General features: G+C 36.1%; 2 protein-coding genes across 2 annotated transcripts; one reads left to right on the plus strand and one right to left on the minus strand.

The window, feature by feature from the left end:
- Positions 1 to 882: 882 nt before the first annotated feature.
- slc47a1 (solute carrier family 47 member 1) lies at positions 883 to 15,048 on the minus strand. Its single transcript, XM_087808111.1, has 17 exons — positions 14,854 to 15,048; positions 14,685 to 14,786; positions 12,800 to 12,868; positions 12,579 to 12,727; positions 11,208 to 11,250; positions 9,997 to 10,041; positions 9,576 to 9,673; positions 9,114 to 9,211; positions 8,593 to 8,706; positions 7,700 to 7,767; positions 7,427 to 7,535; positions 6,092 to 6,167; positions 5,963 to 6,032; positions 5,768 to 5,900; positions 4,428 to 4,522; positions 2,290 to 2,391; positions 883 to 2,228 (listed from the first exon to the last, which is right to left on the minus strand). The coding sequence occupies exons 1-17, from the start codon at positions 15,046 to 15,048 to the stop codon at positions 1,950 to 1,952; spliced, it is 1,845 nt and encodes a 614-aa protein (XP_087664237.1). The 3' UTR covers positions 883 to 1,949.
- Positions 15,049 to 20,674: 5,626 nt separating this feature from the next.
- tmigd1 (transmembrane and immunoglobulin domain containing 1) lies at positions 20,675 to 26,456 on the plus strand. Its single transcript, XM_087808112.1, has 6 exons — positions 20,675 to 20,721; positions 22,058 to 22,125; positions 22,195 to 22,470; positions 23,482 to 23,769; positions 23,833 to 23,933; positions 26,099 to 26,456. Exons 1-6 carry the CDS (start codon positions 20,675 to 20,677, stop codon positions 26,108 to 26,110), a joined length of 792 nt encoding a protein of 263 aa, XP_087664238.1. The 3' UTR covers positions 26,111 to 26,456.
- Positions 26,457 to 27,076: the final 620 nt, after the last annotated feature.

The following is a 27,076-nucleotide window of genomic DNA, read 5'->3' on the forward strand; positions in this document are numbered from 1 at the left end:
AATAATAATTTAGCCTTCTGTACTGATGTTATTATGAAAAAATGATGTTTTTTTAATTATATATTTTAAATAAATATTTTGTTTTAATGTGTTTCTTATGCTAATAGTTAGCATTAGCCGATTTAAAATAGGATTCTACATTAAGTAATAATATCAATATAACAATGATGCAAGAAGAATTAAGCCTTCTTTACTGATGTTATTGTAAAAAGGATTATATGGTTATTTCAATTGTTGTACAATACATTTATTGTTTTTGCTGCGTTTCTAATGCTAATAGCTAGCATTAGCTTAACTCCAATGTGGTTAAAAAAAAAAAGTACAACGTTTTCAAAGTATATGTTATCAATATAACAATGATACGAGAAAAATTGAATCTTCTTTACTGATATTATTATAAAAATAAATACATAACATATAATACATTTATTGTTTAGCGGCGTTTCTAATACTAATAGTTAGCATTAGCTTAACTCCAATGTGGTAAAAAAAATAAATAAAAAGTTTTCAAAGTATATGTTATCAATATAACAATGATACGAGAATAATTGAACCTTCTTTACTGATATTATTATAAAAATAAATACATAACATATAATACATTTATTGTTTTGCTGCATTTCTAATGCTAATAGTTAGCATTAGCTTAACTCCAATGTGGTTAAAAAAAAAAAAGTACAAAGTTTTCAAAGTATATGTTATCAATATAACAATGATACGAGAAAAATTGAATCTTCTTTACTGATATTATTATAAAAATAAATACATAACATATAATACATTTATTTTTTCCTAACAAGTTTAAATATGTTTAAATATACTTGAAAAATATATATAAATGTAGTTCATGAGTTATCATTCAACCAGGTCCAAAAGGTAGTACATGTTTAAAACATTTTATTTTCAATAATCATCCATATAAACAAAACATAGTACAGTAGAACAATATCAAATGTAGCCAAATATGTTTTTTTTCTCGTAGAATTGAAGTCGATGTCTGTAAAAAGCTGGCGAGTGGTTTAAGGTCATTTATTCAACGCACGGTTTCAAAGTCTAATCTTTTCCGGTGAAGTAAAGTCGACTCAGTGGGAACTTCTGTGAGATTTAACAATAAGCTCTGAATGCCCCGGAGAGTCGGCCGGTTAAAAACTTGAGAGATTTTCTCGACACTCTCTCTCTCTGTGTTCTCAGCTCTTCTGTTCTCGGCTCTGACATTTGGCCTGAAGCGAGTGTCGGTTCAGTATCTCGTCCACACGTGCAAAAGGCAAAAGCAATCGAGTCACCAGTCGTCAACCTCTCAATTTTAAGGGTTAATCTAACAGCGAATAACTTCTTTTTTTTCCATCCACAACACATTCCGACTTCTACCACGTCTTTTAATAGATAATATTTAAAATATTTATTCATTAAAAATATAGATTTTGTCTCTTAAAATATGCTTTTACCAAACTATTACCTTTTAGATGTTCCAGTGAAGTGTGTGGATTTGTTTAATTCACACAATTACACAAAAATAAATGTCAATGAAATACAGATGTTAGGTGTTGCATTTATATTATATTATATATATGTATCAGGTTGACATTTAACTTGATATTTTCTGCCTTAAAAAAATATATTCATATGAAGCCACAGACGGAAAAAAAAGAGTTATAATGGAGACGTTGGTGATTACTTTGAGGCTTTCCTTTTTTTTAAATAAAGTTTTTTTTTAACCCTTGTGTTATCGAAGGCTTGAAAACAAATGTGTTTTTTGGTATCCCTTGTGTTTCTTCTGGGTCAAGTTGAACCCTGAGATAACACAAGGGTTAGAAATAAATTTAGCTTCAGCGTAAAAAAGCGTTTAAATGAAAGCTTTATCGACAAAATGTACGCCCTCAAAGCGATTGCTTTTGCCTTGTCTCGGACCTGATACCGCATATAGTCCTGTGGGATCCTACATTCTGGGGTCAGAGGTCAGTCGACATCAGAGGTAGCGTTGTCGCGGCGGCGGCGGCGGACGCGTTGGACGAGGTGAGCGTGGAGTTCCTGGCGTGGTGGGATGAGGGCTCGGGAGTAACAAAGTAGAGGAGGACGCCCAGAACCAGCAGGAGCAGCATCGCCAACAGAACCAGGCCTCGGCGCAGGACGAGCTGCGTGACGGAGAGCCACTCCGATTTCCTCCCCTTCACACTCTCACTTTTGTGCAAGTGTTTTCTCTCGGACTGCTCATGGAGGTGTTTCTCCGACTGCCGATAACAGATGAATGAGTGAACACGTGAACGTAAAGTAATGTTTTCCCTCCCTTACGTCGCCAGGGCAGCCATTCGTCGCGGCGGCGGCGTCTTCCCCCGACGAACTGGGAAGACGTTTTTGTGCCGAAGACTCATCCTTGCCGGCTCGCTTTTGTGCCTGAGGACATCCATGGAATGTAAGTTTGAAGCTAAAGTCGAATATTTTATGACACAGTTTAAAACTCGGTCAGAATTGGAGCCAAAACTTATATATATTTATATATTTCTTACTAGAAATAACATATTAAACTAAAGAAAAGCAGTGTGTTTTAAGGGGATTGGAATTTTTCTTAAAGGAAGTGGTAGTTTTATACTCAAATGTCAATTCAATTTTTATATAAATCTAAGATATAATGCATTTTATTTAAAATTATGAATTATTGCAATGCCATCGTATGGTAATATCTCTTATTTTAACTAATTGTATTTGAATAATCTTATTTTATTTCATTCAGCATCAGAAAGTGTTGTAGAACCAACATAGGATTTTTAGATAAGATAACAAAATAACAAGCAATAGAAAAACTTCATACGAATATATATTTTTAAGGCGGAAAATAATCAAGTTAAATGTCAACCTGATACAAATATATAATATAAAAAAAATATATTTTTAATTAATAAATATTTTAAATATTATATATTAACAAAATAATAAGCAATAGAAAAACTTCATACGAATATATATTTTTTAAGGCGGAAAATAATCAAGTTAAATGTCAACCTGATACAAATATATAATATAATATAAATATATATTTAATTAATAAATATTTTAAATATTATATATTAACAAAACAATAAGCAATAGAAAAACTTCATACGAATATATATTTTTTAAGGCGGAAAATAATCAAGTTAAATGTCAACCTGATACAAATATATAATATAATATAAATATATTTTTAATGAATAAATATTTTAAATATTATCTATTAACAAAATAATAAGCAATAGAAAAACTTCATACGAATATATATTTTTTAAGGCGGAAAATAATCAAGTTAAATGTCAACCTGATACAAATATATAATATAATATAAATATATTTTTAATGAATAAATATTTTAAATATTATCTATTAACAAAATAATAAGCAATAGAAAAACTTCATACGAATATATATTTTTTAAGGCGGAAAATAATCAAGTTAAATGTCAACCTGATACAAACATATAATATAATATAAATATATTTTTAATTAATAAATATTTTAAATATTTTATATTAACAAAATAATAAGCAATAGAAAAACTTCATACGAATATATATTTTTTAAGGCGGAAAATAATCAAGTTAAATGTCAACCTGATACAAATATATAATATAATATAAATATATTTTTAATGAATAATTTTTTTAAATATTATCTATTAACAAAATAATAAGCAATAGAAAAACAGAACCAGTTGCCTGTATTATGTTATTAGTTATTGTTACCAGAAAACATATTTTGTTCTGTTTACAACAACTAGGAATAAAAGTTTCTTATGTATCCTTAAAAAATAGTCTTTAAAAAAGCCTGACATATTCGGAGGAAATTTGTTACAGCTTTGTACGAAAACGCTGGCACCTAGTGGCAGGAGAGCGCCATGACACAACACAGGACACCCTAATGCATTGTGGGTGACTTTGTTTAAATGAAGCCTTTCGATTTGTGTCCATTTTCTCGAGCTGTTAACACAGTAAAAATATGCCAACTTTTTTTTTTAATGTTCTATTATTTACCCAATGATTTAATTTAATAAAGTACATTTTACATTTATCACAACTAGAATATGGACAATTCCTCCAGTACTTAATTTATTTTAACCAATACTTCATTATATGTTTTCATAAATATATGCCGTTGATTTGACTCTATTTGTAATTTTTTTCAATTTAAAATAAAACATGAATTAACTTTTACATTTTGAATTAGATACATTTAATACGATTGTTGTTTCATTAAAATGCCTTAATAAGCTGAATTAAAACCTGTGACTACTTTTAATTATTGACTCCTTTCTCTGAACTTCTAAAATCCCATGTACTTTGCACTAGTGTAGCTATGTTGATACAAATCAATAGCAAACAAACGAAAAAGTATTTGACCACATGCACCTAACCTTCTGGCCTCATTTTAAAATAAATACCAAAGAAAACTCAACTTACCTTTTGAGTGAGTTTCTGCCAGTTGAGTCTGGAGATGAGAGCCAGGAATATACATGCCTGGACGCCGACAGATGCAAGGAGACCCAGCCACAAGCCTGGCGGAGAAAAAAATGTACACAAGTTGGTTTAAATCAAATAGAGATATTATGATTACCAGATATAAAGAACGCTATTGTGGAGAAGATTCTTCTTGTAAAGCGTACCCTTCATGTCGCAAATTCCATTAACCAATTTCAAGGTTCACATCAACATGGGTTTTATTCAATGTATCTTCTTTCGGATGTGGTATTTAGCCATTATCCCATTTGTCTTCTTCTGTCAAGACCTCTTGAACAACCCACTGAACTACTTGAAGTAGCTTTAACTACTTGTCTAGCATCTAAAGTTGTTGTTGTTAAAGGAGTGGGAGGAAAATATTGCAGTTTTTTTTTCTTCAAAATACTGTATCGATAGTCTACAGCACTGTATGTATCACGTTTTTCTTCAATAGTTATTTAATGCTTAATATTTTAATTACCTGTATACAAAAGTAATAGAATTTGTTTTGCTTACAATTTACATACAAATATTCATGGTGTTCGTTCATTCTTTGCTGCAAGTAAACTTAAATCCTGTTAGATCCTGACGATGACTGAGGACAAGAGGATACAGCGGTACACATGGTGTTTGTTGGTGTTGTTGCATTTTTATGTTGCTAATAAACTTCCGACCTCTAGATGGCAGTTGTCATTACGTCCTACACAGCTGAACGAACAATGAAATCCTGCGAGATCCTGGCTGAGGACAAGAGGATACAGTGGACTTAAAGCAGATGTTTGGACATAGTTTGATTTCAAAACGAAAGTAGTTACGACTTCGTCAGGAGTCATGTGGTCTGTAAATTCTGCAACACCAGAGTCAAGTACTGGACAATACTACACATATATACTTGTTACTACAGTATCACCATATATTGCAATACATAATATCGTTGACCCAGTATTGGGATCTGTATTGATCTCCACATTCTTGACTATGCATTCTTGACTACCCGCCAGTCAATATTTGGCTTATACTTTGACTCATGTTTGACATATATCTACTCAAGGAAAGTACTATTTCTCTTTTGCTAAGGTTAAGTTAATGTATTTGCCTAAAAATCTACTCATGTATACATCTAAAGGTAAATAATACTTTGAGATTGAAATTGTGAAACAACTGTGATTACAACAGAGTCACGTACTCGACAGTACTACGAATACATACTTGTTCCTAGATTATCAAAATATTTGATTTCGTCGCCACTCTATTGTGATACTTATCAGATACTTGCCAATACACAACACTATGTTTTTGAGTACCTAATATCCTGAGGTTGGCGGCGAACATCAATGCTATTCCCACCGGCAGAGCGATGCAATAGTTGGCCAACAGGTTGGTCACGGCAGAGATTTTTTGCATCCCAACCCCGACGATGATTCCCGTGCAGATACACTGAGAAGGAAAAAAAGGTCGATCTTTAACCGTTTAGTTTCTCGGTCGTTCTCGCATCTTACCAGGATGGAGTCGAAGAGCTGGAGGAAGGTGTAGACCAGGAGGGTCTCGGAGACGAGCGCAGCTATGTCACTGTGAGAAGAGAGAACGGTCAGTGAAGAAGACCGACGCCTTGTTGTGGAACAACGTACTGGTCCGTGGTGAAGATGTAGGCGATGACGGATTTAGAGCTCAAAAGGCAGACGCCCTGGAAGATGGCGAGGATTCCTTCAAGGACAGAAGAGAACATAGTCAAGTTGGAGGTCCAATATTTGGTCAAGTTAGACTCTTAAGGCAAATATTTCAGCCATTTGTAAACATGTATTCTTCATTCATTCACGGTTTTGTTTTCAGATGGGCAAAGAAATTTCCGATGAAGAAACTACAGCAAATGCCTGATGTTGTTTGTTTGTGAAAATAGTATTATTTACTTTTCACGTAATACTTTCTGAAGGGGAGTATTCTTTTTTATTTTGTATTCAGATTTTTCTTTATTATTGCATGGGCCTAATTTAGTTGTTATAATGTTTTTTAAATTGTATTATTTACTATTAGATTAATTCATATGAAGGATTTTAGGCCTATACATTATATTAACAAAACTCTGCAAAAGAGAATTAGTACTTTCCTTGAGTATAAATATGTTAAACATGAATTCAAAGTCGAGGCCTGGGGGCCAAATTTTGACTGGCAGGTCATGGCCTGCCAGGTATGGATTTGCATAGTCAAGAATCTGGAGATACGATACAGATCACAAAACTGGGTCAACGATACAGTATATTGCGATATATGGTGATACTGTAATACAAGGATATCATTTGTAGTATTGTCGAGTACTTCACTCTGGTGTTGCAGAATTTACAGAACACATGGCTTTTGACGAAGTCGTGACTATTTTCATTTGTTTTTAAACCAAAATATGTCCAAACATCAGCTTTAAAAGCTGCTGGAGTCATTGTATCCTCTCGTCCTCAGTCATCGCCGAGATCTCGCACGATTTCATTCTTCTTTTTTTAATTGCAAAATAATACAATGAAAAAAATCTACATATATATATATATATGTATATATAAGTGTGCATGTTAATAGTAATTAAAAATCAAAATATCTCATCTCGAACACACTTTTTTCAACTGTAAACCATAAAAGTCAACAAAGCCTTCAGAGACTTGCAACAAAATTCAAACTGGGTCGAAGAAAGGGGCTGTTTTGGGAAATATTAAAATAAGTACAGTTTGGTTAATATTCAATTTGTTCCGAACAAGACCAAGAGTAACAAAAAAAATCGACCTTTTGTATGAAAGAGTTTGATAAACTTGATAGAATCATCCAGTTTTCAGTCCGTGGTTTACTCAAGTATTGCTAGATTTGTTGATCAATTAATTGCCTACATTCATCCTTTATTTGACCCTTTGCAGCCACTCCGTTATACTTCACTCAGCCATGCCACTAGTAGCTACATTATGTTTTCAAAATGTACTACATACCTGCCAAAACCAGGGACACTTTACACGTGACCAGGGCCCGAGAGGTTTCTCCGGCTCCCAGAGCATTCCCGACACGTACGCAGCCCGCTCCTTGGATGCTCAGAGGAAACTGCGACAAACACAAGTTTAAAACTTTAAAACATCATCTACACTGTTGGTGGAAGCCTCTGTAAAACTGTCTGTATAATATTCTTAAATTAAACACTGAAATATCTTTATGGATCCCATAATTTATATCAATTGACTTGAGAAAACATCCATTTTTCGCAGTACCATGTAGGTGATGCCGACCATTTCCGCCACAATGTGCTGCGCTGCCAGATCCACTTCCCCCAGAATTCCTGTAGAGACAAAAGCTCAGTATTAGTTAATATATTTGTATCTACTGCAGCGTCGCCCAGGTGGTGGGAATCGTCTTCAGTCCACTCACAACCACTCAAGATAAATCAATAAGGGGAAATGAAGGTAAACTCACTTAGTCACGGCTTACTCGTTTTTTAAAAAATGAGGTAAACGCACGCATGGTGCTTGATGCTGTTACCGCTGTGCCGTGTGTAACCAATTACAAACAAACAAGGATGTTTTATTCGTGCAGGCCTTTCCTTGATTTTCTGGGACTCCTGTGTTGTTCTCGGTGTTATCTTGATCTTCTAAGTATATATTTTATTGAGTTTTGATTGTTTAAGCGCTTTATGACCCTGGTCCAGAAAAAGCCATCTATAAATATAAATGACTTACTTACTTACTTACTTATAGAATGTCTTCTCTTTTGATGTGTTCGTCATCTATTAACTGCAGCCATATGCAGACAATTACATATTATTAATCTACAGATACGTCCTTAAGTGACCTATTGAAAACTCTTTGTATACCAGAAAAAATAAATATGGACAAAAACGTATTGTAACTAATATATATTTTTAAAAAATACCTATATATTTAAATCCATTGTATTGTCCCTGGGTCAAGGTAAATGACCTTTACCGCATATGTTTTTCTGGAAGCCAGGGAGGTTGTTCACCTTGACACAGAGACAATACAAGGGATACCAAAAAATACTTTTTTTTTTGGGGGGGGGGGGGTGCTTTGGGTCACCTTGACCCATAGGTAGAGATTTTTATTTTTACTAGTTTTCAAATTAAAAGTTCATCTTCGTCAACACTCACCAGCCAGAAATCCTCCGATCTCCCAAATCCACCATTCGGAGCAGATCATGAATGTACTTGGAACGACCAGCTTCATATACTGATCCCAGTCCTGCAGACACTCGCTGCTCCAGCCTGTCACACAAAAACAAATCATTCAAACTTCATTTCACCCGTGAAGAGACTTCCCTGAGATCTGACTGATCGGATGTGAACATTAGGGCTGTGTATTAGCAAGAATCTGGCGATACAATATATGTTGATACTGTAGTAACAGTAAGTAAGTATATATGTGTAGTATTGTCGAGTATTTGACTCTGGTGTTGCAGTATTTACAGACCACATGACTCTTGATGAAGTCGTAACTGCTTTCATTTGTTTTCAAACCAAAATATGTCCAAAATATCAGCTTTAAAAGCTGCCGGAGTCGACTGTATCCTCTCGTCCTCAGTCATATGTCGTCACTTTAGCTGCGGAGGACGTAATGGCCGCTGCTGTCCAGCTGCCAGGAGTTTAATTTCCTCACAAAAAGTATTCTGTACCTCCCCACGAGGCCTTGTGGACTCTCCTCCACCAGATGTAGCCGAACAGGAGGAGGCAGATCGTGATTTGAGACAAACTGCTCGCGATCGCAGATCCGCTGAAAAACAACACATATTTATGAATTGATTCAGAAATAATGACGTTTTTAATTCCAAAGTTATGAATGAAATCCTTTACTCTACTGAAACTGTTTACTTTCTAGTTGTGAAATATGACCCGGTGCGCCACAAAGTACTGCCGGAAATATATATGAAATCAAATAAATACAACCATCAATAACATTTTATTGTATACGACAAATGTGGACAGAAACGCAATAAACCAGCGCACATAAATCAAATGTTTTTCCAGCTGTCAGAGAGAATTGTTTTACACCCGAAACCTTTTTTTTTGGTACATTTTACTGTGAGGTATTTGACCCACAGCCTTGTTTTTGTAAGAAAGCAGCGTGAAGAACTTACACGACTCCATAGTCGAGGCTGATGATGAGCACGTAGTTGACTCCGAGGTTGATGATGTTGGCTACGGCTGCAGTGTACATCTGAGGTAGAAGGATTCCCTGCATTGGAACAACAATCTACTTTAGGAAATTTGACTTATAAATGATCCGTGTTGCCTGGGTTTACTCCGGGCACTCCGGTTTCCTCCCACATTCCAAAAACATACAGAGGTTGATTGAGAACTTGGGGGAAATCGTCCATAGGTATGAGTGTGTGTGTGAATGGTTGCCTGTCTTTGTGTGCCCTGCGACAGACTGGCGTCCTGTCCAGGGTGTCCCCTGCCTTTCGCCCAATGAAACTGGGATAGACTCCAGTCTCCCCGCGACCCCCATAAAGTAATAAAGCGGTAGAAAATGAATGAATGAAAATATCAGGAACTCACCTGGTTCTGTAGATAGGCGACCTGCAGCTGATACAAGAACATGGCCTGCGGAACATAGTTTATATTATATTTATATTATACTTTTTTAACCACATTTACAATAAAAAAAACGAAAAAAAAAAGACTTTTTAATGAGTAAAACATAGTATTTGAAGAATTATTTGAATTTGTTTCCTCCATTTTCCTTTCCTTTGATGTGTTCTTAATTTAATAACTGCAGCCATACGTGCACAATTACACATAATTGTTCGTTTTATGTAGGCACCAGAAAACTTTCACATGCACACCAGCAACCTTCATGTACACACCAAAAGACAAGAGCACCAGACACTTTTACCCAATTTTCCGAAGGAGATCTCCTATCTTTTGCGTACGCATTAGAAACTTTAGAGAAACGTTTCCACTCCGTTTGCCGGAATCAATATTTTTTTTATCCCAGAAAATGTGAAATTGCTTATAAAAGTACTTTACTCGAACACAGAATTTTTCTTAGGTTTTTTTTAGCCCCTAAACTGGATATGTTATATTAAAATTAAATTAATTAAAAAAAACTTTAAAAAAAATTAAATACAATGAGTATTGGAAGTTGCAGGTTTGCTATTGTCTTTCAACAGAGGCATTTGTATGTTAAATCATTTCCATTTGATTGATTCAATAGCCAAATTCTGTCAATTTAAGATCTTATCAAATCATGAGAAACTACCACATTCTTGTTCAACTGCCACGTGAAGTGGATTCTGGGAGTAATTATTCAGAGTTGTTTGATAAATGTTTTAAGTTTGATTTTTCTTAAGTTCATAGGTCAGAAGGGTATTTTTTTCTGCCTAGCACACGTTTGATTGAGTCTTAAGGAGTTTAATTACATTTATATTTATATTTGTCATCTGCTGTAAATCCACCGGTAAATAACTCAATAGTATTCATTGTACAAACATTTACCCTTAAACAGATCAGTGTAAACCTTTTAAAGTGAAGCACGAAAATACCTCCATTAATAGAACGGATACGAATGGAATTTTCCAAAAAATTAAGTCGTTGATTTGTGTTAAACGACTTTCTGTGGAATCATCTGACATTCACATCACTCACTCAGTTATGTTACGTGTGCAGTTCCCTGTATTATTCAATCTTACTCAACATAATAATCATCTTATCTAAGAATAACTCATCATCCGGTGACCTTTCCCTTAACAAAATAAGAGTACACTTACTGGGACAGCTGGTAGAAATATCATCACGTACAGTTCGGCGATGCTGGATAAACACAAAGAATCAAGAGTTTTTCGAGGAAATAAAACTTGTAAAAAAATTGTTCTAATTTTTATGACCTAATTAAATTAATTCCCACGGGAATCATACCATGGATTAAATGACATTAATACATTGAGTGAATTGTAAATAGAGTGAAAAGTATTTAAAAATATGGGTTTTGGTGATAACTTAAAAATGGCAACAAAAAAAAATTCTTAATGTAAAAATACTCAAATAAACTTGCAACTAAATTACTCCGTCTCTAGTGTCTTCTTCAAATCCTTATTTTTTAAATCAAAACTCAAACCAAAAACCCTCCCATGTGTGATTCTCTGGTCCGGCTTAAAAGTAAATTGGGTTCCAAACTTGTCTACTTGAAATTCTCCCAGCATTCGTGGGATTAACACCAGAGCTGAGTTCCAACTTGGAAGAACAGCTTTTTTTCAACCTCCATTGAAAGGTTGAAGTCAATGTGTCTTGTTTCCTGAACTATTCAATCCATGTTGTGTCAAAGAGACATTTTCTTTCATGAATGCAGATGTGTACGGTTTAAATGTTAACTTTGTAGTCGTTAATATTTTGAAGAAGTAAACATCTGGAGTGACGTCTGAATCTTTGAGACGAACTTATCCCTCAAACAGGAAGCCCAATATCAGCCACCACCCTTCCATACTAGTGCATCCTTCCACCAATGAGTATTCTTGTAGTTCAAGATCAGTCTTAGGACAACTTTTAGTCATCCAAGTAGTCTTGAGGTATAATTGGCCAGGATTATTTTGGTATTGGTCTTTTAACAATGAGCCTCCTTTCAGAGATCAGAACTCCAGTCGGTTGCTAATTTGTAATTTGTAGTAATTGGTCTTGGTCTTGGTCTTGGTCTTGGTCTTGGTCTTGGTCTTGGTCTTGGTCTTGGTCTTGGTCTTGGTCCTTGCCTTGTTCTTGTTCTTGTTCTTGTTCTTGTTCTTGGCCTTGGTCTTGGTCTTGGTCCTTGCCTTGTTCTTGGTCTTGGTCTTGGTCTTGGTCTTGGTCTTGGTCTTGGTCTTGGACTTGTTCTTGGTTTTGGTCTTGGCCTTGGTCTTGGTCTTGGTCTTGGCCTTGGTGTTGGTGTTGGTGTTGGTCTTGGTCTTGGTGTTGGTCTTGGTTTTTGCCTTGGACTTGTTCTTGGTCTTTGCCTTGGTCTCGGGTATCAGGTCTCGGGTCTCGGGTCTCGGGTCTCGGGTCTCGGGTCTCGGGTTTCGGGTCTCGGGTCTCGGTCTCGTTGTTTGCCTTGGTCTTGGTCTTGGTCTTGGTCTTATGAGGGTAATAAAAAGGGTGATGTCAAAAGGACTCACCGGGCCACCTCCTCCTCCTGGTGCATGAGGATCAGCAGCTTGCGACAGTTGATGAGAAGACCCCACCATGGTAGACAGAAGAGCATCAAGACCAGGATGCTCCTCTGAAGAAGAACCCCCACTCGCTTCAAGTTCTTGCTGCCGTACGTCTTCGAGGCAAGAAGATGAGACTGTCAAACGAAAAGTGGCGAAGCCCCCAATCGGTCGCGAGCGTGACCCACCTGAGAAATCAGAGTATCACAAGCCATGGCCAGACCCGAGCCAGTCGCAACGGTGGTCACGCCTATGACCTGTGAAGGATTATAGGCTCTTATATTTGTGACAATTCTGTGAATATGTAAAGAAACATTTATATTGAATACATTTAATAGTTAAACCTTATTGTCCTTCCAATTTTATTGTCAGTATAATTGGAATTATGAAGCAAATACTCTGATTTAATATCAGTTCTATTGCTTGTGAGACTCCCTTTAGTAATATATTAAATTATGATCTATGTAAGAAAGATAGGCGATAAGATTTTTTAAAGATTTCATTACTCAATGAAACTTTATCTAGATATATTTCAGAGGTATGCACTTTTATTTTTGCACTATACAGTGGACATATCGTGGTTGACGTTTGGTGGTATCGCTCTTTTATGGCTTTTTATTTTCCGTAAACAGTACTGCATATTTAAAGATATCGTATCACGTTTCGGTCAGAAACCGTCAAAACTCTTTTTCCTTTTGTATCGCTTATAAATGGTGCCAACAACAACACCGTTAACTCCCATGATGCCTTTCTACACGCCGCTCTATTTAGCTCTGGCTGAATCCTACATCTAATGCTATGTCATAGGTGATCGAGAGCTGTGATTGGTTGGCTGGGCGGCAAAGCATTACAGGAGTTGTTCCGGTTCACCGTCACCGACACATTATATTGAGTTTAGAATTACAATCGCAATGTTTTTCATTTTAAAATATAAAAAAAAAATCATCACTATTTCAAATAAGAATTACAATAATAAACACCAGGACGCAGATTCGCACTGGACTAGTATTATTATCTGTGTTTGGCGAAATACAGTCGGTAATTTGCGGCGTAATTATTACGTCACAAATCACAGACATGGGACATTCGCACGGGATTAAATCTCCGACATTCTCTGCAATTATTAAGAATATCCAAAGGTCCACAGGTAATACTTATCCGGTGCAAATAGGGATAAAGAGGTCTAGAAGCTCAAGGTCTTCCATTTTTAGACAAAACAGTCATCCCTTACTTATCATACATACTTAATAACTCGTTACGAGTGAGTAAATATTAAGTAATAAATTGTTCCAGGCGGTCATCTCAGATGAAGCCCTGTCTACATTGTCCTCACATGTTTGACAGGAAATCAAAGTAGATAAATGTTCGTGTTAACATCGTGACCTAAAAAGATGCCAGGGTTTCCGGATAAGATAAGAATAATAAATCATATTAAATAAACACATGAACAGAGACTTTAAATATCCCAAAGGAATTATCCCAAGGAGCAAATCTATCCATCATTGAGCCTCCAGGAATTGAAGACAATATCGCAGTCAGATTCCTACTTTCTCTACTCGCTCTAGTAGAAGAACTCACATTTCTCCGAATCTTAAATCTCTTCGCTGGCTGCCACTTTCTTTCAGGATCAATTTTAAAATTCTGGTTCTGACTTACAGATCTATTCATGGTCAGACCTTCCATCAGTAGATTCTGATCCAGACTTACACCCCAGCTCGGGCTCTGAGGTCTGTGGATCAGAATCTACTGATGGTTCCTGAACTCCAGGACCAGAGGAGAGAAATCCTTCCAGGCTGTTGCTCCTAAGCTTTGGAACGATCTTCCTCTCCCTCTCTGTTTGATGATCTACTGACTCCTTCAAGAAACATCTTAAGACACTTTTATTCGTTTAGGCTTTTCCTTGATTCTCTGAGACTCCTGTGTTCATCTCGGTGTTGTCTTGACCTTTTTATTATATCTTTTATTGGGTATTGTTTTTATTGTTTTGTGACCCTGGTCTATAAAAGCGCTCTACAAATATGACTTACTTACTTCCAGCTTATTAAATACATAATAAGAGCATGTTGACATTACCGAGGATGCGAGTGCATATCCGGCCAGCTCTACGTTCCCAATGCGACCACAGAAGGCGGTGACGACAAACGGCACGAAGAAGTTCAAAATCCGAGAGAGCAGCTGATCAGAAAAGAAAACAGAGCTAGTTTGTCCTGCAGGACTTAATATTCAACTTTGGCCTACTCACCATCGGGCCTGCCAGCTTCAGGACATGGTACACTTCCTCTCTGTAGACCAGCGGAACCCAGCGCCTCACGCAGGCCAGACGGAAGAGTTTGGAACTGGCCGCTGATATTTCTTCATCTTCAGATGACGCGGCAGCAGGGACGCCACTGTCGTCCACCGAGGGGTCTGCAGGTGTAGCAAGAGCTACTTTCTCCATTCCAACTCAGAAAAGAACAGAGGAGGGAGCAGGAGGGGGGGTAAAGGGAGAGAAGCCAAGGGTCAGTATAGGGAGGGAGGTCCTGAGGGAGGGATTTTTAAAGGAGAGTCCGCTGGACTATCAAAGTAATTATTTGATATAATAATATGATTAAACCTCATTGGAAAACGATAGGAAGAGAGTTTCACTCTGTTGACAAATGCGATTACGAATCCAGACCGTCTTAAATCACTCTTGATCAATTTGACTCCAGTTCTTTTAATTGAATAACCTTACTTTGGAATGAATAATTGGAATTTGCCTTAGATAAGACTTTCATTTAACCTAAATAAATGAAGGCAATTATTTTCAATCACTTTAGATCAATGAAATAAATATAGAAATGTTTAATTATAAATACACACATAATAAGTACTTTCTTTTATTGTATCTTTCCTGAATTAGATACAAAAATATATCGCCTTAACAATATCAAACTGCATTTTGAGTTCCTTATACCAAACTCTAAGATTTTTCCTAAAAACTCTACCACAGAGAAGAACTGACGACAGTTGATTGACATGTCACCGTCCAATTTATTGTCAGTATAGTAAGAGCTGAGCCAAAAGGCTTTGCGTTAAAGCGGAAATTAGCATCGGCATAAGTTCTGTATCGTCTTGATAGTTGTTGTTTTTTTTTTTGCTATGAAGATACATCCTCAGATTGATCCACATATATGTATTCATTGAAGGTTTAAATTATATATCCTCATTTTATGTACTCAATTGTTAACATTGATAATGTTTTCTTCTATTCAGAGTTAAAACATATTCTTGTATTTCGAATGTTGAAGGCTCTAAGCATCTGGGCCTCAACTTTGTGTGAACCTTTGTATATGTTTTCGATACCATTTGACAGAGGCCTCTTTGTTACAATAAGTTCCAAACTGTGAAAGATATATTGTGTTGTAAGGAGGATACAGTCATGTGGACATCCATGACCCAGAATTGATGGCCTACAGACCTGGCTCGAGATAACATGTGTGAAGGAAATCTGAAGATTCATTGTTAAGGTCAATGTTTAGGCAATGGCATGATAACAACATCTTGTTCATAATGGAGTCACATTTTGCAAAATCATTCTGTACCCTGAGGTTGTACATGTTTACTCAACTTACTTCATGTGTTCGGGGAGGGTTTCGAGGTCTTTAAAAGACAGATCATGCTCAAAGGTTTTCGTGCCACTCTCTGGAAGGATCTGGTGGGTGAACCAGGACAGAGACTGGACCGAGCGCTCGAACTTCTGGTATTTCTGAGTAATTTGCAACTGTTGTATTTAAGGTCTTGTACGGCCTACTTTTGTAATCATTCTTTACTTTTAATAAACTGACTGTTTTAATTCCTTGGATCAAACGAATGCGCAGAACTCATTAGACAGGAAAGAGAATTGAGTTCGTTTCAGCTACAATCTGAATATGAAGTTAAAAGGACTTCATGCCTGTTGAAGTTTTATCCACTGAAGAATGTCTTTTGATTGTTTCTGTACTTTCATCTGTACTTTGCTCTCTCTTTTGGTTTAGAAAACACTCACACGTGTTGAACCAATTTACGATCTGTTGAAGGCCTGTCAGTATATGACTCTGTCGTAAAGGCTCACACTTCCATGTGCGCACCATAAATGTTTAAAGAGCTATAAATGTTACATATTTTTATCGCTGTTGCTTCTTCTTCTACTTCCTGGCAGCACTTACAGCAGGAAGGCTCAGATTCCCTTCACCTTAGCTAAATCTTCTAGCCCTTCCAGGGGGAGTCACAGGTATTCCCAAGCCGGGTAGTAGACTTTAGTCTCTCTGGCGTGTCCTGGGTCTCCCCCCTTTCTGGTGGTACATCGGTTCTACCCGCGGTCCTGTTCTTTCAGTAACTACCAACTAATCGTTACCATAAGTAAATGGTGTCACAACACGATCTGGAGTTTATAATCCATGCGTTTGTTCCAGTCTCTTTTAGACTATTGTAACAGTTTATTTTGGTGTCTAAACAAGAAGGTCTGTCTCGCTTGCAGTTCGTACAAAACTCTGCAGCGAGAATTCTGATCCGCTCTAGTAGAAGAACTCACATTTCCCCGATCCTTAAAACTCTTCACTGGCTGCCAGTTTCTTTCAGGATCAATTTTAAAATTCTGGTTCTTACTTTCAGATCTATTCATGGTCAGACCTTCCATCACTGATCTGATCCAGACTTACACCCCAGCTCGGGCTCTGAGGTCTGTGGATCAGAATCTACTGATGGTTCCTGAACACACTTCAGGACCAGAGGAGAGAAATCCTTCCAGACTGTTGCTCCTAAGCTTTGGAACCATCTCTGTGTTTGATGATCTACTGACTCCTTTAAGAAACATCTTAAGACAATTTTATTTGTTCAGGCTTTTCCCTGATTTTCTGGGACTCCTGTGTCTGTCTTATGTCTTGGCCTTTTATAGTTTGTGTATTGCTTTTGATTGTTCAAGCACCTTGTAACCCTGGTCTAAAAAGGCACTTACAAGTAACTGTTACTAACTTACTTCCCTACTTATAGCTGAGGGTAGAAACGCAGATCAAACGGTATATCTAGAGCTTTTGCCTTTAGCTTAACACTCGTTTTACCCCGTGAGATCGGTGCATCGTCAGCATAACTGGCGACTTCGCCCCAACGCATTTTTAAGATATCTTAGCTATATCTTAGATGAGAAGTTAGATGTCTTCCAAGAACTCTACACAGTCCAGTTGACTCGCTCTCGAACCACTTGGATCTCAAGTTTATTCAGCAGAAACATAAATAAATGGTAGCAGAACCGTGCTGCGTTCAGAGACCACCGATAAATAGCAGGAGTAACAAAAATTATTTTATATTAACATGTGAAATATGCCGACAATTCCTTATCTCAAGATACATCATTTAATGTTCTTCAGCAGGCTAACCGTAATGAAGTTAGTTTTCTTATTCCACGTGTTTTTTTTTTGCCTTTTTTTATAAAACCCTTACGTTATTATGAAATCACCCCCACAGAGGATTTCATAACAGCCATGTGAACATCAACTCAAACACTGGCTGGTTTGAACAGCCTTCTTTGCTGCTAGAATAGGAGAATATGGATAATTACATTACATGTTGAAACCCTTCATTGATTAGCGGTTACGAATCCTGAGAAAAAGGTCAGTTCTGCGAGTTTAATCAATCACAACCTTTTCTTTGTCGTAGAAATGTGCCATAACTCAGGTTACGAAATGGTCAGTTCGACACAATGATGAAAATCCAGGTTGGTTTTCAGTTTCTTTCATTAATATAATACTTAATATAATAATAATAATAATAATAATAATAATAATAATAATAATAATAATAATAATAACAAAAATCATGTCCAAATGCGGTCACGAATCAAATGTCGTCATAATAATAATAATATAAAATAATACATTTGACATTATTAACATGTTTTACACAAAAATGCAGTGTTTAAACAAATATAACGGTTACTTTTATAATATAAAATAATACATTTGCAATTGTTAATAAAGTTAATAATAACAATTGCAAATAATAAAAACTTATTATGGTTTAAAAATTGCGTTTTTAATCAAATTGCATCTTAAAATGTAGCTGTTTCTTTTTTTAAATAATGTATTTGAAACTTGAATTAATATGGTTTAAATCAAATAATTACTTTAAATGACTTTAAAATGGTGGATGTGGTTTAAAAATTCTGTTTTAAACTGCCTGACCTGATGTGTTCATTATCAAGGTTCCCTTGAGGTCCTGGCAGACGTTGATGACTCGCTTTGACCCGTTTACAAGATTCTAAAAGAAGTCAGTTACGTCCAACACTGACCTCACAGTTGGTGACCTTCCTTCTACATCTCCGGACACATAATCTGACCCACAAACCTCTATCAGCAAAGACATACTTTTGTTTTGTAGTGACCTGTGCCTGGAACTTACGAAATCCTGCCGTCAGTTTCCTTCGTGATTCTCATCATTCAATCTTTGCCGAAACTGGAAAACCTTTAATCACATTCCGGGAAAAGTAAGCCAAAATATGATCTGTAATAAATACCACAAATTCTGTTAGACCTTTATCTCCGGAACATCTCAACATACCAAATTATTGAAGTGGACTTTGTCTCTTAGATAACATATCGAAATGTGTGTATGTGAACCAAACTTCACATACAACTAAACTAAACTAAGCTAAACTAAGCTAAAATAAAAAATGAATTTAACCAAGCTCAGCTAATCTAAAATAGACTAAGCTATACTAAGCTAATATAAATCTAACTAAGCTTAGCTAAGCCAAGTTAGACTTAGCTAAAATAAAAATAAAATAAAATAAGCTCAGTTAAGCTAAGATAGACTAAGCTAAACTAAGCTAAAATAAAAAATAAACTTAACCAAGCTCAGCTAATCTAAAATAGACTATGCTAAACTAAGCTAATATAAATCTAACTAAGCTTAGCTAAGCCAAGTTAGACTAAGCTAAGATAAAAAATAAAATAAACTAAGATCAGCTAAGCTAAGATAGACTAAGCTAAACTAAGCTAAAATAAAAAATAAACTTAACTAAATTTAGCTAATCTAAAAGACATTAGATTAAAACAAACGTACTTTGTTTAATCTTACTCACCCGCGACAGAAACAGTGGAGGAAGTTATAAAAAAAATGACAGAGTATAAGACAGAGCGAGCTGACGCAGGAACTTCAGAACCACCTGCAGGATGATTCAATAAGTGCTGAAGACGTTATCTCATGAATAAACGAAATAAACGACTTATTCATTCATTCATTCAATCGATAGTGTAAAATAAGATAAGATAAGCTAAACTAAGCTAAGCTAAGCTAAGCTAAGCTAAACTAAGATAGACTAAGCTAAGCTCAGCTAAAATAGACTAAGCTAAACTAAGCTAAGGTAAAAATAAACCAAACTAAGCTCATCTTAGCTAAAATAGACTACTCTAAACTAAGCTAAGCTAAAATAAACTAAACTAAGCTCAGCTAAGCTAAGATAGACTAAGCTAAACTAAACTAAACTAAACTAAACTAAACTAAACTAAACTAAACTAAACTAAACTAAACTAAACTAAACTCAGCTAAGCTAAGATAGACTAAGCTAAACCAAACTAAACTAAACTAAACTAAACTAAACTAAACTAAACTAAACTAAACTAAACTAAACTAAACTAAACTCAGCTAAGCTAAGATAGACTAAGCTAAGCTCAGAAAAGCATTTGAGACTAGTTTGAGTTGTATAGTAGGCGGGAACCCTGTGGAAGCTAGTTAACCTCCAGTTTATGTGTTACTAAATGATCCCTGACCCAACCGTCCAGTAACTTTCTCCACTACTTACTTTTTACTAGAGTTATTTGTCTCCTTCAAGTGAACTGAAGTGAACACATGTGAGTACTATGTATCTTCCTTTATTGTTATTATTAGCATCTTGTGATGTTTTGATAAAAATAAAGATTTTTGTCAAGATTTTCCAAAGAAACTGAGTGACTTCAGTTTTATTGTTATATAGTCTTTTTTCTTTGTGGTTTGATATAAATTGAAGTCTCAAATCGAGTTAAAAACAGTAAGTATTTAAACGATTGGTTGATGAATGTCTCCCTCTAGCGATGAACAGAGGAAGTTTTCTCAAACCCAAACACCTTTTGTCCTTGAGGTATTTCTTTTGTGATTGACATAAATGTTCATCCTTGACATTTACTGTCGGCACGATGGCGTGTCACAAATCAATAAAAGAAGCAGGGAGGGGATGAATCAAAGGGTGTTGGAACGTCTTACTCACCCGCCACAGAAACAGTGGAGGAAGTTATAAAAAATGACTATGAGTATAAAAGACAGAGCGAGCTGACGCAGGAACTTCACAACCACCTGCAGGATTATTCAATGTAAGTGCTGAAGACGTTATCTCATGAATATATAACTTGTGTTTGTTTTGTTAACCATCAATTTAAGAAGTTAATTGTTTTTGAATTATTTAATATTTTTGATTGATTTTGTGTTTATAATATGTAACTACAACGGCAAACCATTGTTTTAATATCTATATTTTTGTGATTTTGGAATATTTGTACTTAAAAATGTTATAGTTATAACTATTTATATTGAATTTTGGTTAACGTTTTACCATTTTCTGATTTTATATGTGACATTTAAGTTGTAAAAGAGTTTAATTCTAATGTTAAAACTTTCAAAGTGTGGAAAACCAACTAAAATTAAGATAAAACGTACAAAGTATTGTATTCACACAAGAGAAACTATATAAAAAAAAAGGTAATCACCCAAATTTCTCTCGGCGTTTCTTAATTAACGTGTCGTAATCTGTCGTTTATAATTTTATTAGAATTGTAAGATTCATTTTTTTAATTTTTTCAACATCTTGGAAAGTGCTGGGGTTAAAGGTCGTCACATCTATAACGACAGAGAGCGCATTAAAAAGAGAATAACTAAACCACGTATCGGGACATGTTGTTTAAAACCCAATTTTATGACGACTTTAGAGCAAAACAACATTATCAAGTGCATTTTATAAAACTAATTTTTAGTGAACAAAATATTATGTAATTTGTTTTGTTCAGTCTTTTTTTAATAGAAACTCAATGGAGTCATTTCCTCAAGCAAAAATAAAAGAGCGGAAAGTATAATATAAAGTATTAAAATCATTATAAATATGCTTTTTTTTCCCAATTGTATATATTTTCTTTTAATCTGATATAATGGTCATTTTTTTTAATATTCACTCGCTCAAAAAGAACAAAAGTGGACTTAAATAAAGAGAACAAAAACCCTATAGTCACATTTAGAAACAAGTTATTAAAGTAAATAAAAAATAAAATAGTTAGTTTCAACATGATCTTTGACCTCATAAGAGCCACATAAATACGGTCAAAGGGCCACAATTTTTCAGAGTTTGTAGAAGCTGCATACTTTATTTAAATAAACTTGACTAAATAAGGACTTTTTAACAGTTTTTTCATATGATTTCTCATGTGCAGATTTAAAAAAATGGAGCTGGTCACTGTCATCTTCCACCTGCTGCTGATCTCCAGCTCCGTCTCATCCTGTGAGTTTCAAAAGAAGGTGATTCATTTCCCAGTAGACGTTTCTAATCCTGATTCCTCTCCCGACACAGTGGAGATCACGTCGGTTCCTGGAAACGACGGCCTCGGCTTCATCCAGACGGAGGTGAACTCCACCGTCTCCCTGCTGTGCAGCGGCCTGGGGGCCCCCGGGGCCGAGCTGGTCTGGCTCAGGGACGGACTCGTGGTCAGGCTGCAGGAGGGCAACAAGCTCGGGAACAGCAGCGTCTGCGTTTCGCCCGTAACCACTAGCGACGACGGTGTCGTTTTCTCCTGCCACGTGAGAGGAGACACGACCACGGAGGACGCCGTCACGCTCAACGTCACATGTGAGTCGGAGACACTGTAGGAATAACTATGTTTTTGTGTAGTTTTAGTCTAAAGATCTTTTTTATGGAGGTGTATCAGTCTCTGAATATTGAATGATTGTATTTAGAATTAAAAATGTTGAATCTTTTATTAAAATGCTGTGGTTTTTTAGGCTTTTTTCAGCGTTGTATTTGTTGCAAAATAAAATATATATATATATATATTGGTATAAGGAGGTTCCTATATATTGGTATAATAGTGCCATAAGACAGAACAGAATTTGGTTATCTTTTTGTGTTTTTCTCGGTCCTCCGGGTCACCTTGACCCTGAGATAACACAAGGGATACCACGAACACGTTTGTTTTCGGGTCACCTTGACCTACCACAAAGACATTTGTTTTCGGGTCACCTTGACCCAGAGACAACACAAGGGATACCACAAAGACATTTGTTTTCGGGTCACCTTGACCAAGAGACAACAGTAGGGATACCACAAAGACATTTGTTTTCAGGTCACCTTGACCCATAGACAACACTAGGGATACAACAAAGAGATTTGTTTTCGGGTCACCTTGACCCAGAGACAACACAAGGGATACCACAAAGACATTTGTTTTCGGGTCACCTTGACCAAGAGACAACAATAGGGATACCACAAAGACATTTGTTTTCAGGTCACCTTGACCCATAGACAACACTAGGGATACCACAAAGACATTTGTTTTCGGGTCACCTTGACCCAGAGAAGACACGTTTAAACGGTTAAAAATGAAGAAATTATTCAATTCAATATAGAAACTATTTAATTACTTTTATTTTTAATTATTTTTAATGCAAACCTTTCAATCTAGACCTATTTTAATTAAATCATTAAAAAATAATTAAATGCTTAAAAGACATTTTCATAAAGTTTTATTTAAAAAAGGTTTTATTTTCTGAAACGTTCAAATCAATGATTTAAACTTTCTCCTCCATTAATGCTCCAGAATCATCCAGTCTATATTTGACTCTACATCTACGTCTGCTCTAGATGCTCCGTCTCTGTCCTCGTCCCAGGAGCTCACGGTGGAGGAGGACGGGGGTCTGACCTTGAGCTGCAGCATCCAAGCCAACCCTCCGGTCTCCTCCGTGACCTGGACCCTGAACGGGAGCGTCGTGGACCTGGAGGCGTCCGGCTTCTCCGTGACCAACGACGGCGTCACGAGCGTCCTGTCCACGGGCGTCGCCCAGAGGGGTCTGCACGCCGGCGCCTACCAGTGCACGGTGACGTCGCCCATGTACGGCACGTCCAGGAGGTCGTTCAAGGTCACGGTCGCAGGTCGGTCCACCAAACCCTTCGATTCAAGTCCTTTCCAGTAGTTGATAGTTTTTCCTCCCACAGATCGGAACACGTTCCCACTGATGGCCATCATAGCAGGGGTCGTGGTCGTCTGTCTCACCGCCATTCTCGCCGCTTTGACTCGCTGGCGTTCGATCGCACAGGTGAGGACCATACGGCAAAATGTGATTTATTGTGTGAATGCTGAAGGCATTGTTGTGTGAATGCTGAAGGCATCATTGCGTGAATGCTGAAGGCATCGTTGCGTGAATGCTGAAGGCATCGTTGTGTGAATGCTGAAGGCATCGTTGTGTGAATGCTGAAGGCATCATTTTGTGAATGCTGAAGGCATCATTTTGTGAATGCTGAAGGCATCATTTTGTGAATGCTGAAGGCATCATTGAGTGAATGCTGAAGGTATCATTGAGTGAATGCTGAAGGCATCATTGTGTGAATGCTGAAGGCATCGTTGCGTGAATGCTGAAGGCATCATTGCGTGAATGCTGAAGGCATACTTGCGTGAATGCTGAAGGCATCATTGCATGAATGCTGAAGGCATCATTGCGTGAATGCTGAAGGCATCATTGCATGAATGCTGAAGGCATCATTGCGTGAATGCTGAAGGTATCGTTGTGTGAATGCTGAAGGCATCGTTGTGTGAATGCTGAAGGCATCATTTTGTGAATGCTGAAGGCATCATTGAGTGAATGCTGAAGGCATCATTGCGTGAATGCTGAAGGCATCGTTGAGTGAATGCTGAAGGTATTATTGTGTGAATGCTGAAGGCATCGTTGCGTGACTGCTGAAGGCATCATTGAGTGAATGCTGAAGGCATCATTGCGTGAATGCTGAAGGCATCGTTGTGTGAATGCTGAAGGCATCGTTGTGTGAATGCTGAAGGCATCGTTGAGTGAATGCTGAAGGCATCATTGTGTGAAGGCATCATTGTGTGAGTGCTGAAGGCATCATTGCGTGAATGCTGAAGGCATCGTTGTGTGAATGCTGAAGGCATCGTTGCGTGAATGCTGAAGGCATCATTGAGTGAATGCTGAAGGCATCATTTTGTGAATGCTGAAGGCATCATTGAGTGAATGCTGAAGGCATCGTTGCGTGAATGCGGAAGGCCTCATTGTGTGAATGCTGAAGGCATCATTGTGTGAATGCTGAAGACATCACACTATTGAGATCCACTTTTTTCTCTACTGACTTAAACTTTGTTTCGTGTCTCCTCCTAAAAATGTTATCTGATTTGAACCGTTCAAACTTTTAACAATTCTGCTCGTTCCCGAAATGGCGGCTGTGTTCTATCTTTCTTTTATCTCTTCAAATCTTTCTTTCATTCCTCTTTGTCTACCTTTTTCCCCTCATTTACTTGAATAGAAAAACTCTTCAACTTATGTTTCAACTCCTACCACTTTGACCTTCAGGTAATTTTATGTACTCACACCTAGAAACTTCATTCTACTTTAAAAACACTTTTGTCTACTTACTACTACTAATACTACTGCTTTACTACTTCTTCTACTTCTAGTACTACTTCTACTACTTATTATACTTCTACTAATAACTCTACTACTCTGTACTTATACCTTTACTATTAATTCTACTACTTCTTCTACTACTAATTTTAGTTCTGCATTTACTAATTATACTTACACTCCTAATTATACTTGTACTGCGAATTATATTACTACTTTTACTACTAATTCTACTACTACTTATACTTTTAGTACTAATTCTACTACTACTTATTATTTTACTTCTAATTCTACTACTACTTATACTTATACTTTTACTACTAATTCTACTACTACTTATTCTTTTACTTCTAATTCTACTACTACTTATACTTATACTTTTACTACTAATTCTACTACTACTTCTACTACAAATTTTACTTCTTTTTCTTCTTATTCTCTTTCTTCTTTTTTCCTTTTCCTCAACTGACTCCTTTAAGAAACATCTTAAGACGTTTTTATTTGTTCAGGCTTTTCCTTGATTTTCTGGAACTCCTGTTGTGTTATCAGTTTTATCTTGATCTTTAAAGTATATACTTTATTGAATATTGTTTTAATTGTTTAAACGCTTTGTGACCCTGGTCTGGAAAAGCGCTATACAAATAAACAATTACTTACTTACTTACTTTTTCACTTTATTTCAATGTTTTCACATCAGTCTTTTTGTCTTTATATTATCATATCAACTGTTTCCACTCATTTTTACTTTGAATACTAATAGTTTCAAGTATTTCAGTTTACAGATTCAGCATCACACGGCATTTACTTCCATCTTTGATTTAACTTTCTGTTTGTTCCTCTTGTTTCAACAGTGCTGCAAATGAGAAGCATCGACGACTGTAACCCAGTCACCTGATCCTTCCACAAAATTAATCGTTTGGGACGATTCCTCGAACGAATTAAAACGTTCACTTAACTTAATAGTATAAAACATAAGTATCGTCATTGCCTTGTTTTCTAATACAATTTCAGACATTTATGGAATACTCTCTGCTTGTTGAGAGGAACGAGACATCAAACTATTCATATTGACAATATTCAATTATATAGTTTGCCTAATAGGAACAGCAAGAGTCGTCATAATTCTATCTTCTAAGTATTGATTTCCAGCAATTGAAATACGGTTTTATTTGGTTAAATTGCATCTGTGTATTAATGTTTAAAGCAGTCAAAAACTGGCTTTTTCTTTGGAAAAACAACGTATATTTCACTCAGTCTTGTTATATAGTTCGCTAGATATTCACAATTTATATTTAATATTATAAAGTAAGTTATTTATGGTTAGAAACATATTTTTTCTTGTTCATTTTGATCAAAATATCTTCATTTACTGTGTCATTCACCTTGTAATCATCTTCCAATGCTAGTGTTCTGACTGTGATGGAGGAAAAAACTGTATTCTTACTTTTTGTAAAGATGTTTTATGCGTTAAATAAAGGACTTTTAAAATAATTCTTCGTTCATTGGTTGTTCTTATCCTCTTACGAACTCCTGACTCTACATTTCTGTTGAAGCTTGTTAAAATTGTGTTACACATTTACTTAAAATGATGGGTTCAAGGTCTGCGTTTTAATGTTTTTCGTAATAAAACAATACTTAACGGGTTCATATAAAACTAAAAAGGACATTGTGTTTTATAAGAACGCCTGTGGTGTGTAAATCTGCAGTTATACATTACCAAGGAAGAGACCAACTTCTATTTAAAAACATTTATATTTGACAAAAATTTAAAACACAAGAAAATTTGATTTTCAGAACTTCATCATCAAAATCACGTAATATAAAGAACA

This window comes from Callionymus lyra, chromosome 14, assembly GCF_982586985.1.
Source record: "Callionymus lyra chromosome 14, fCalLyr1.hap1.1, whole genome shotgun sequence".
Lineage (NCBI taxonomy): Eukaryota > Metazoa > Chordata > Actinopteri > Syngnathiformes > Callionymidae > Callionymus > Callionymus lyra.

Bases quoted from the DNA above. Each gene is read 5' to 3' on its own strand.
- slc47a1 (XM_087808111.1), bottom strand. From the start codon at position 15,048: ATGGAGAAAGTAGCTCTTGCTACACCTGCAGACCCCTCGGTGGACGAC. The intron at 14,787-14,853 runs GTGAGTAGGCCA...TTTTCTGATCAG, and splicing joins TGAAGCTGGCAGGCCCGATG to CTGCTCTCTCGGATTTTGAA. The intron at 11,251-12,578 runs GTGAGTCCTTTT...GTGTTTATCCAG, and splicing joins CAGGAGGAGGAGGTGGCCCG to CATCGCCGAACTGTACGTGA.
- tmigd1 (XM_087808112.1), top strand. From the start codon at position 20,675: ATGAACAGAGGAAGTTTTCTCAAACCCAAACACCTTTTGTCCTTGAG. The intron at 22,126-22,194 runs GTGAGTTTCAAA...CTCCCGACACAG, and splicing joins CTCCAGCTCCGTCTCATCCT to TGGAGATCACGTCGGTTCCT. The intron at 23,770-23,832 runs GTCGGTCCACCA...TTCCTCCCACAG, and splicing joins GTTCAAGGTCACGGTCGCAG to ATCGGAACACGTTCCCACTG.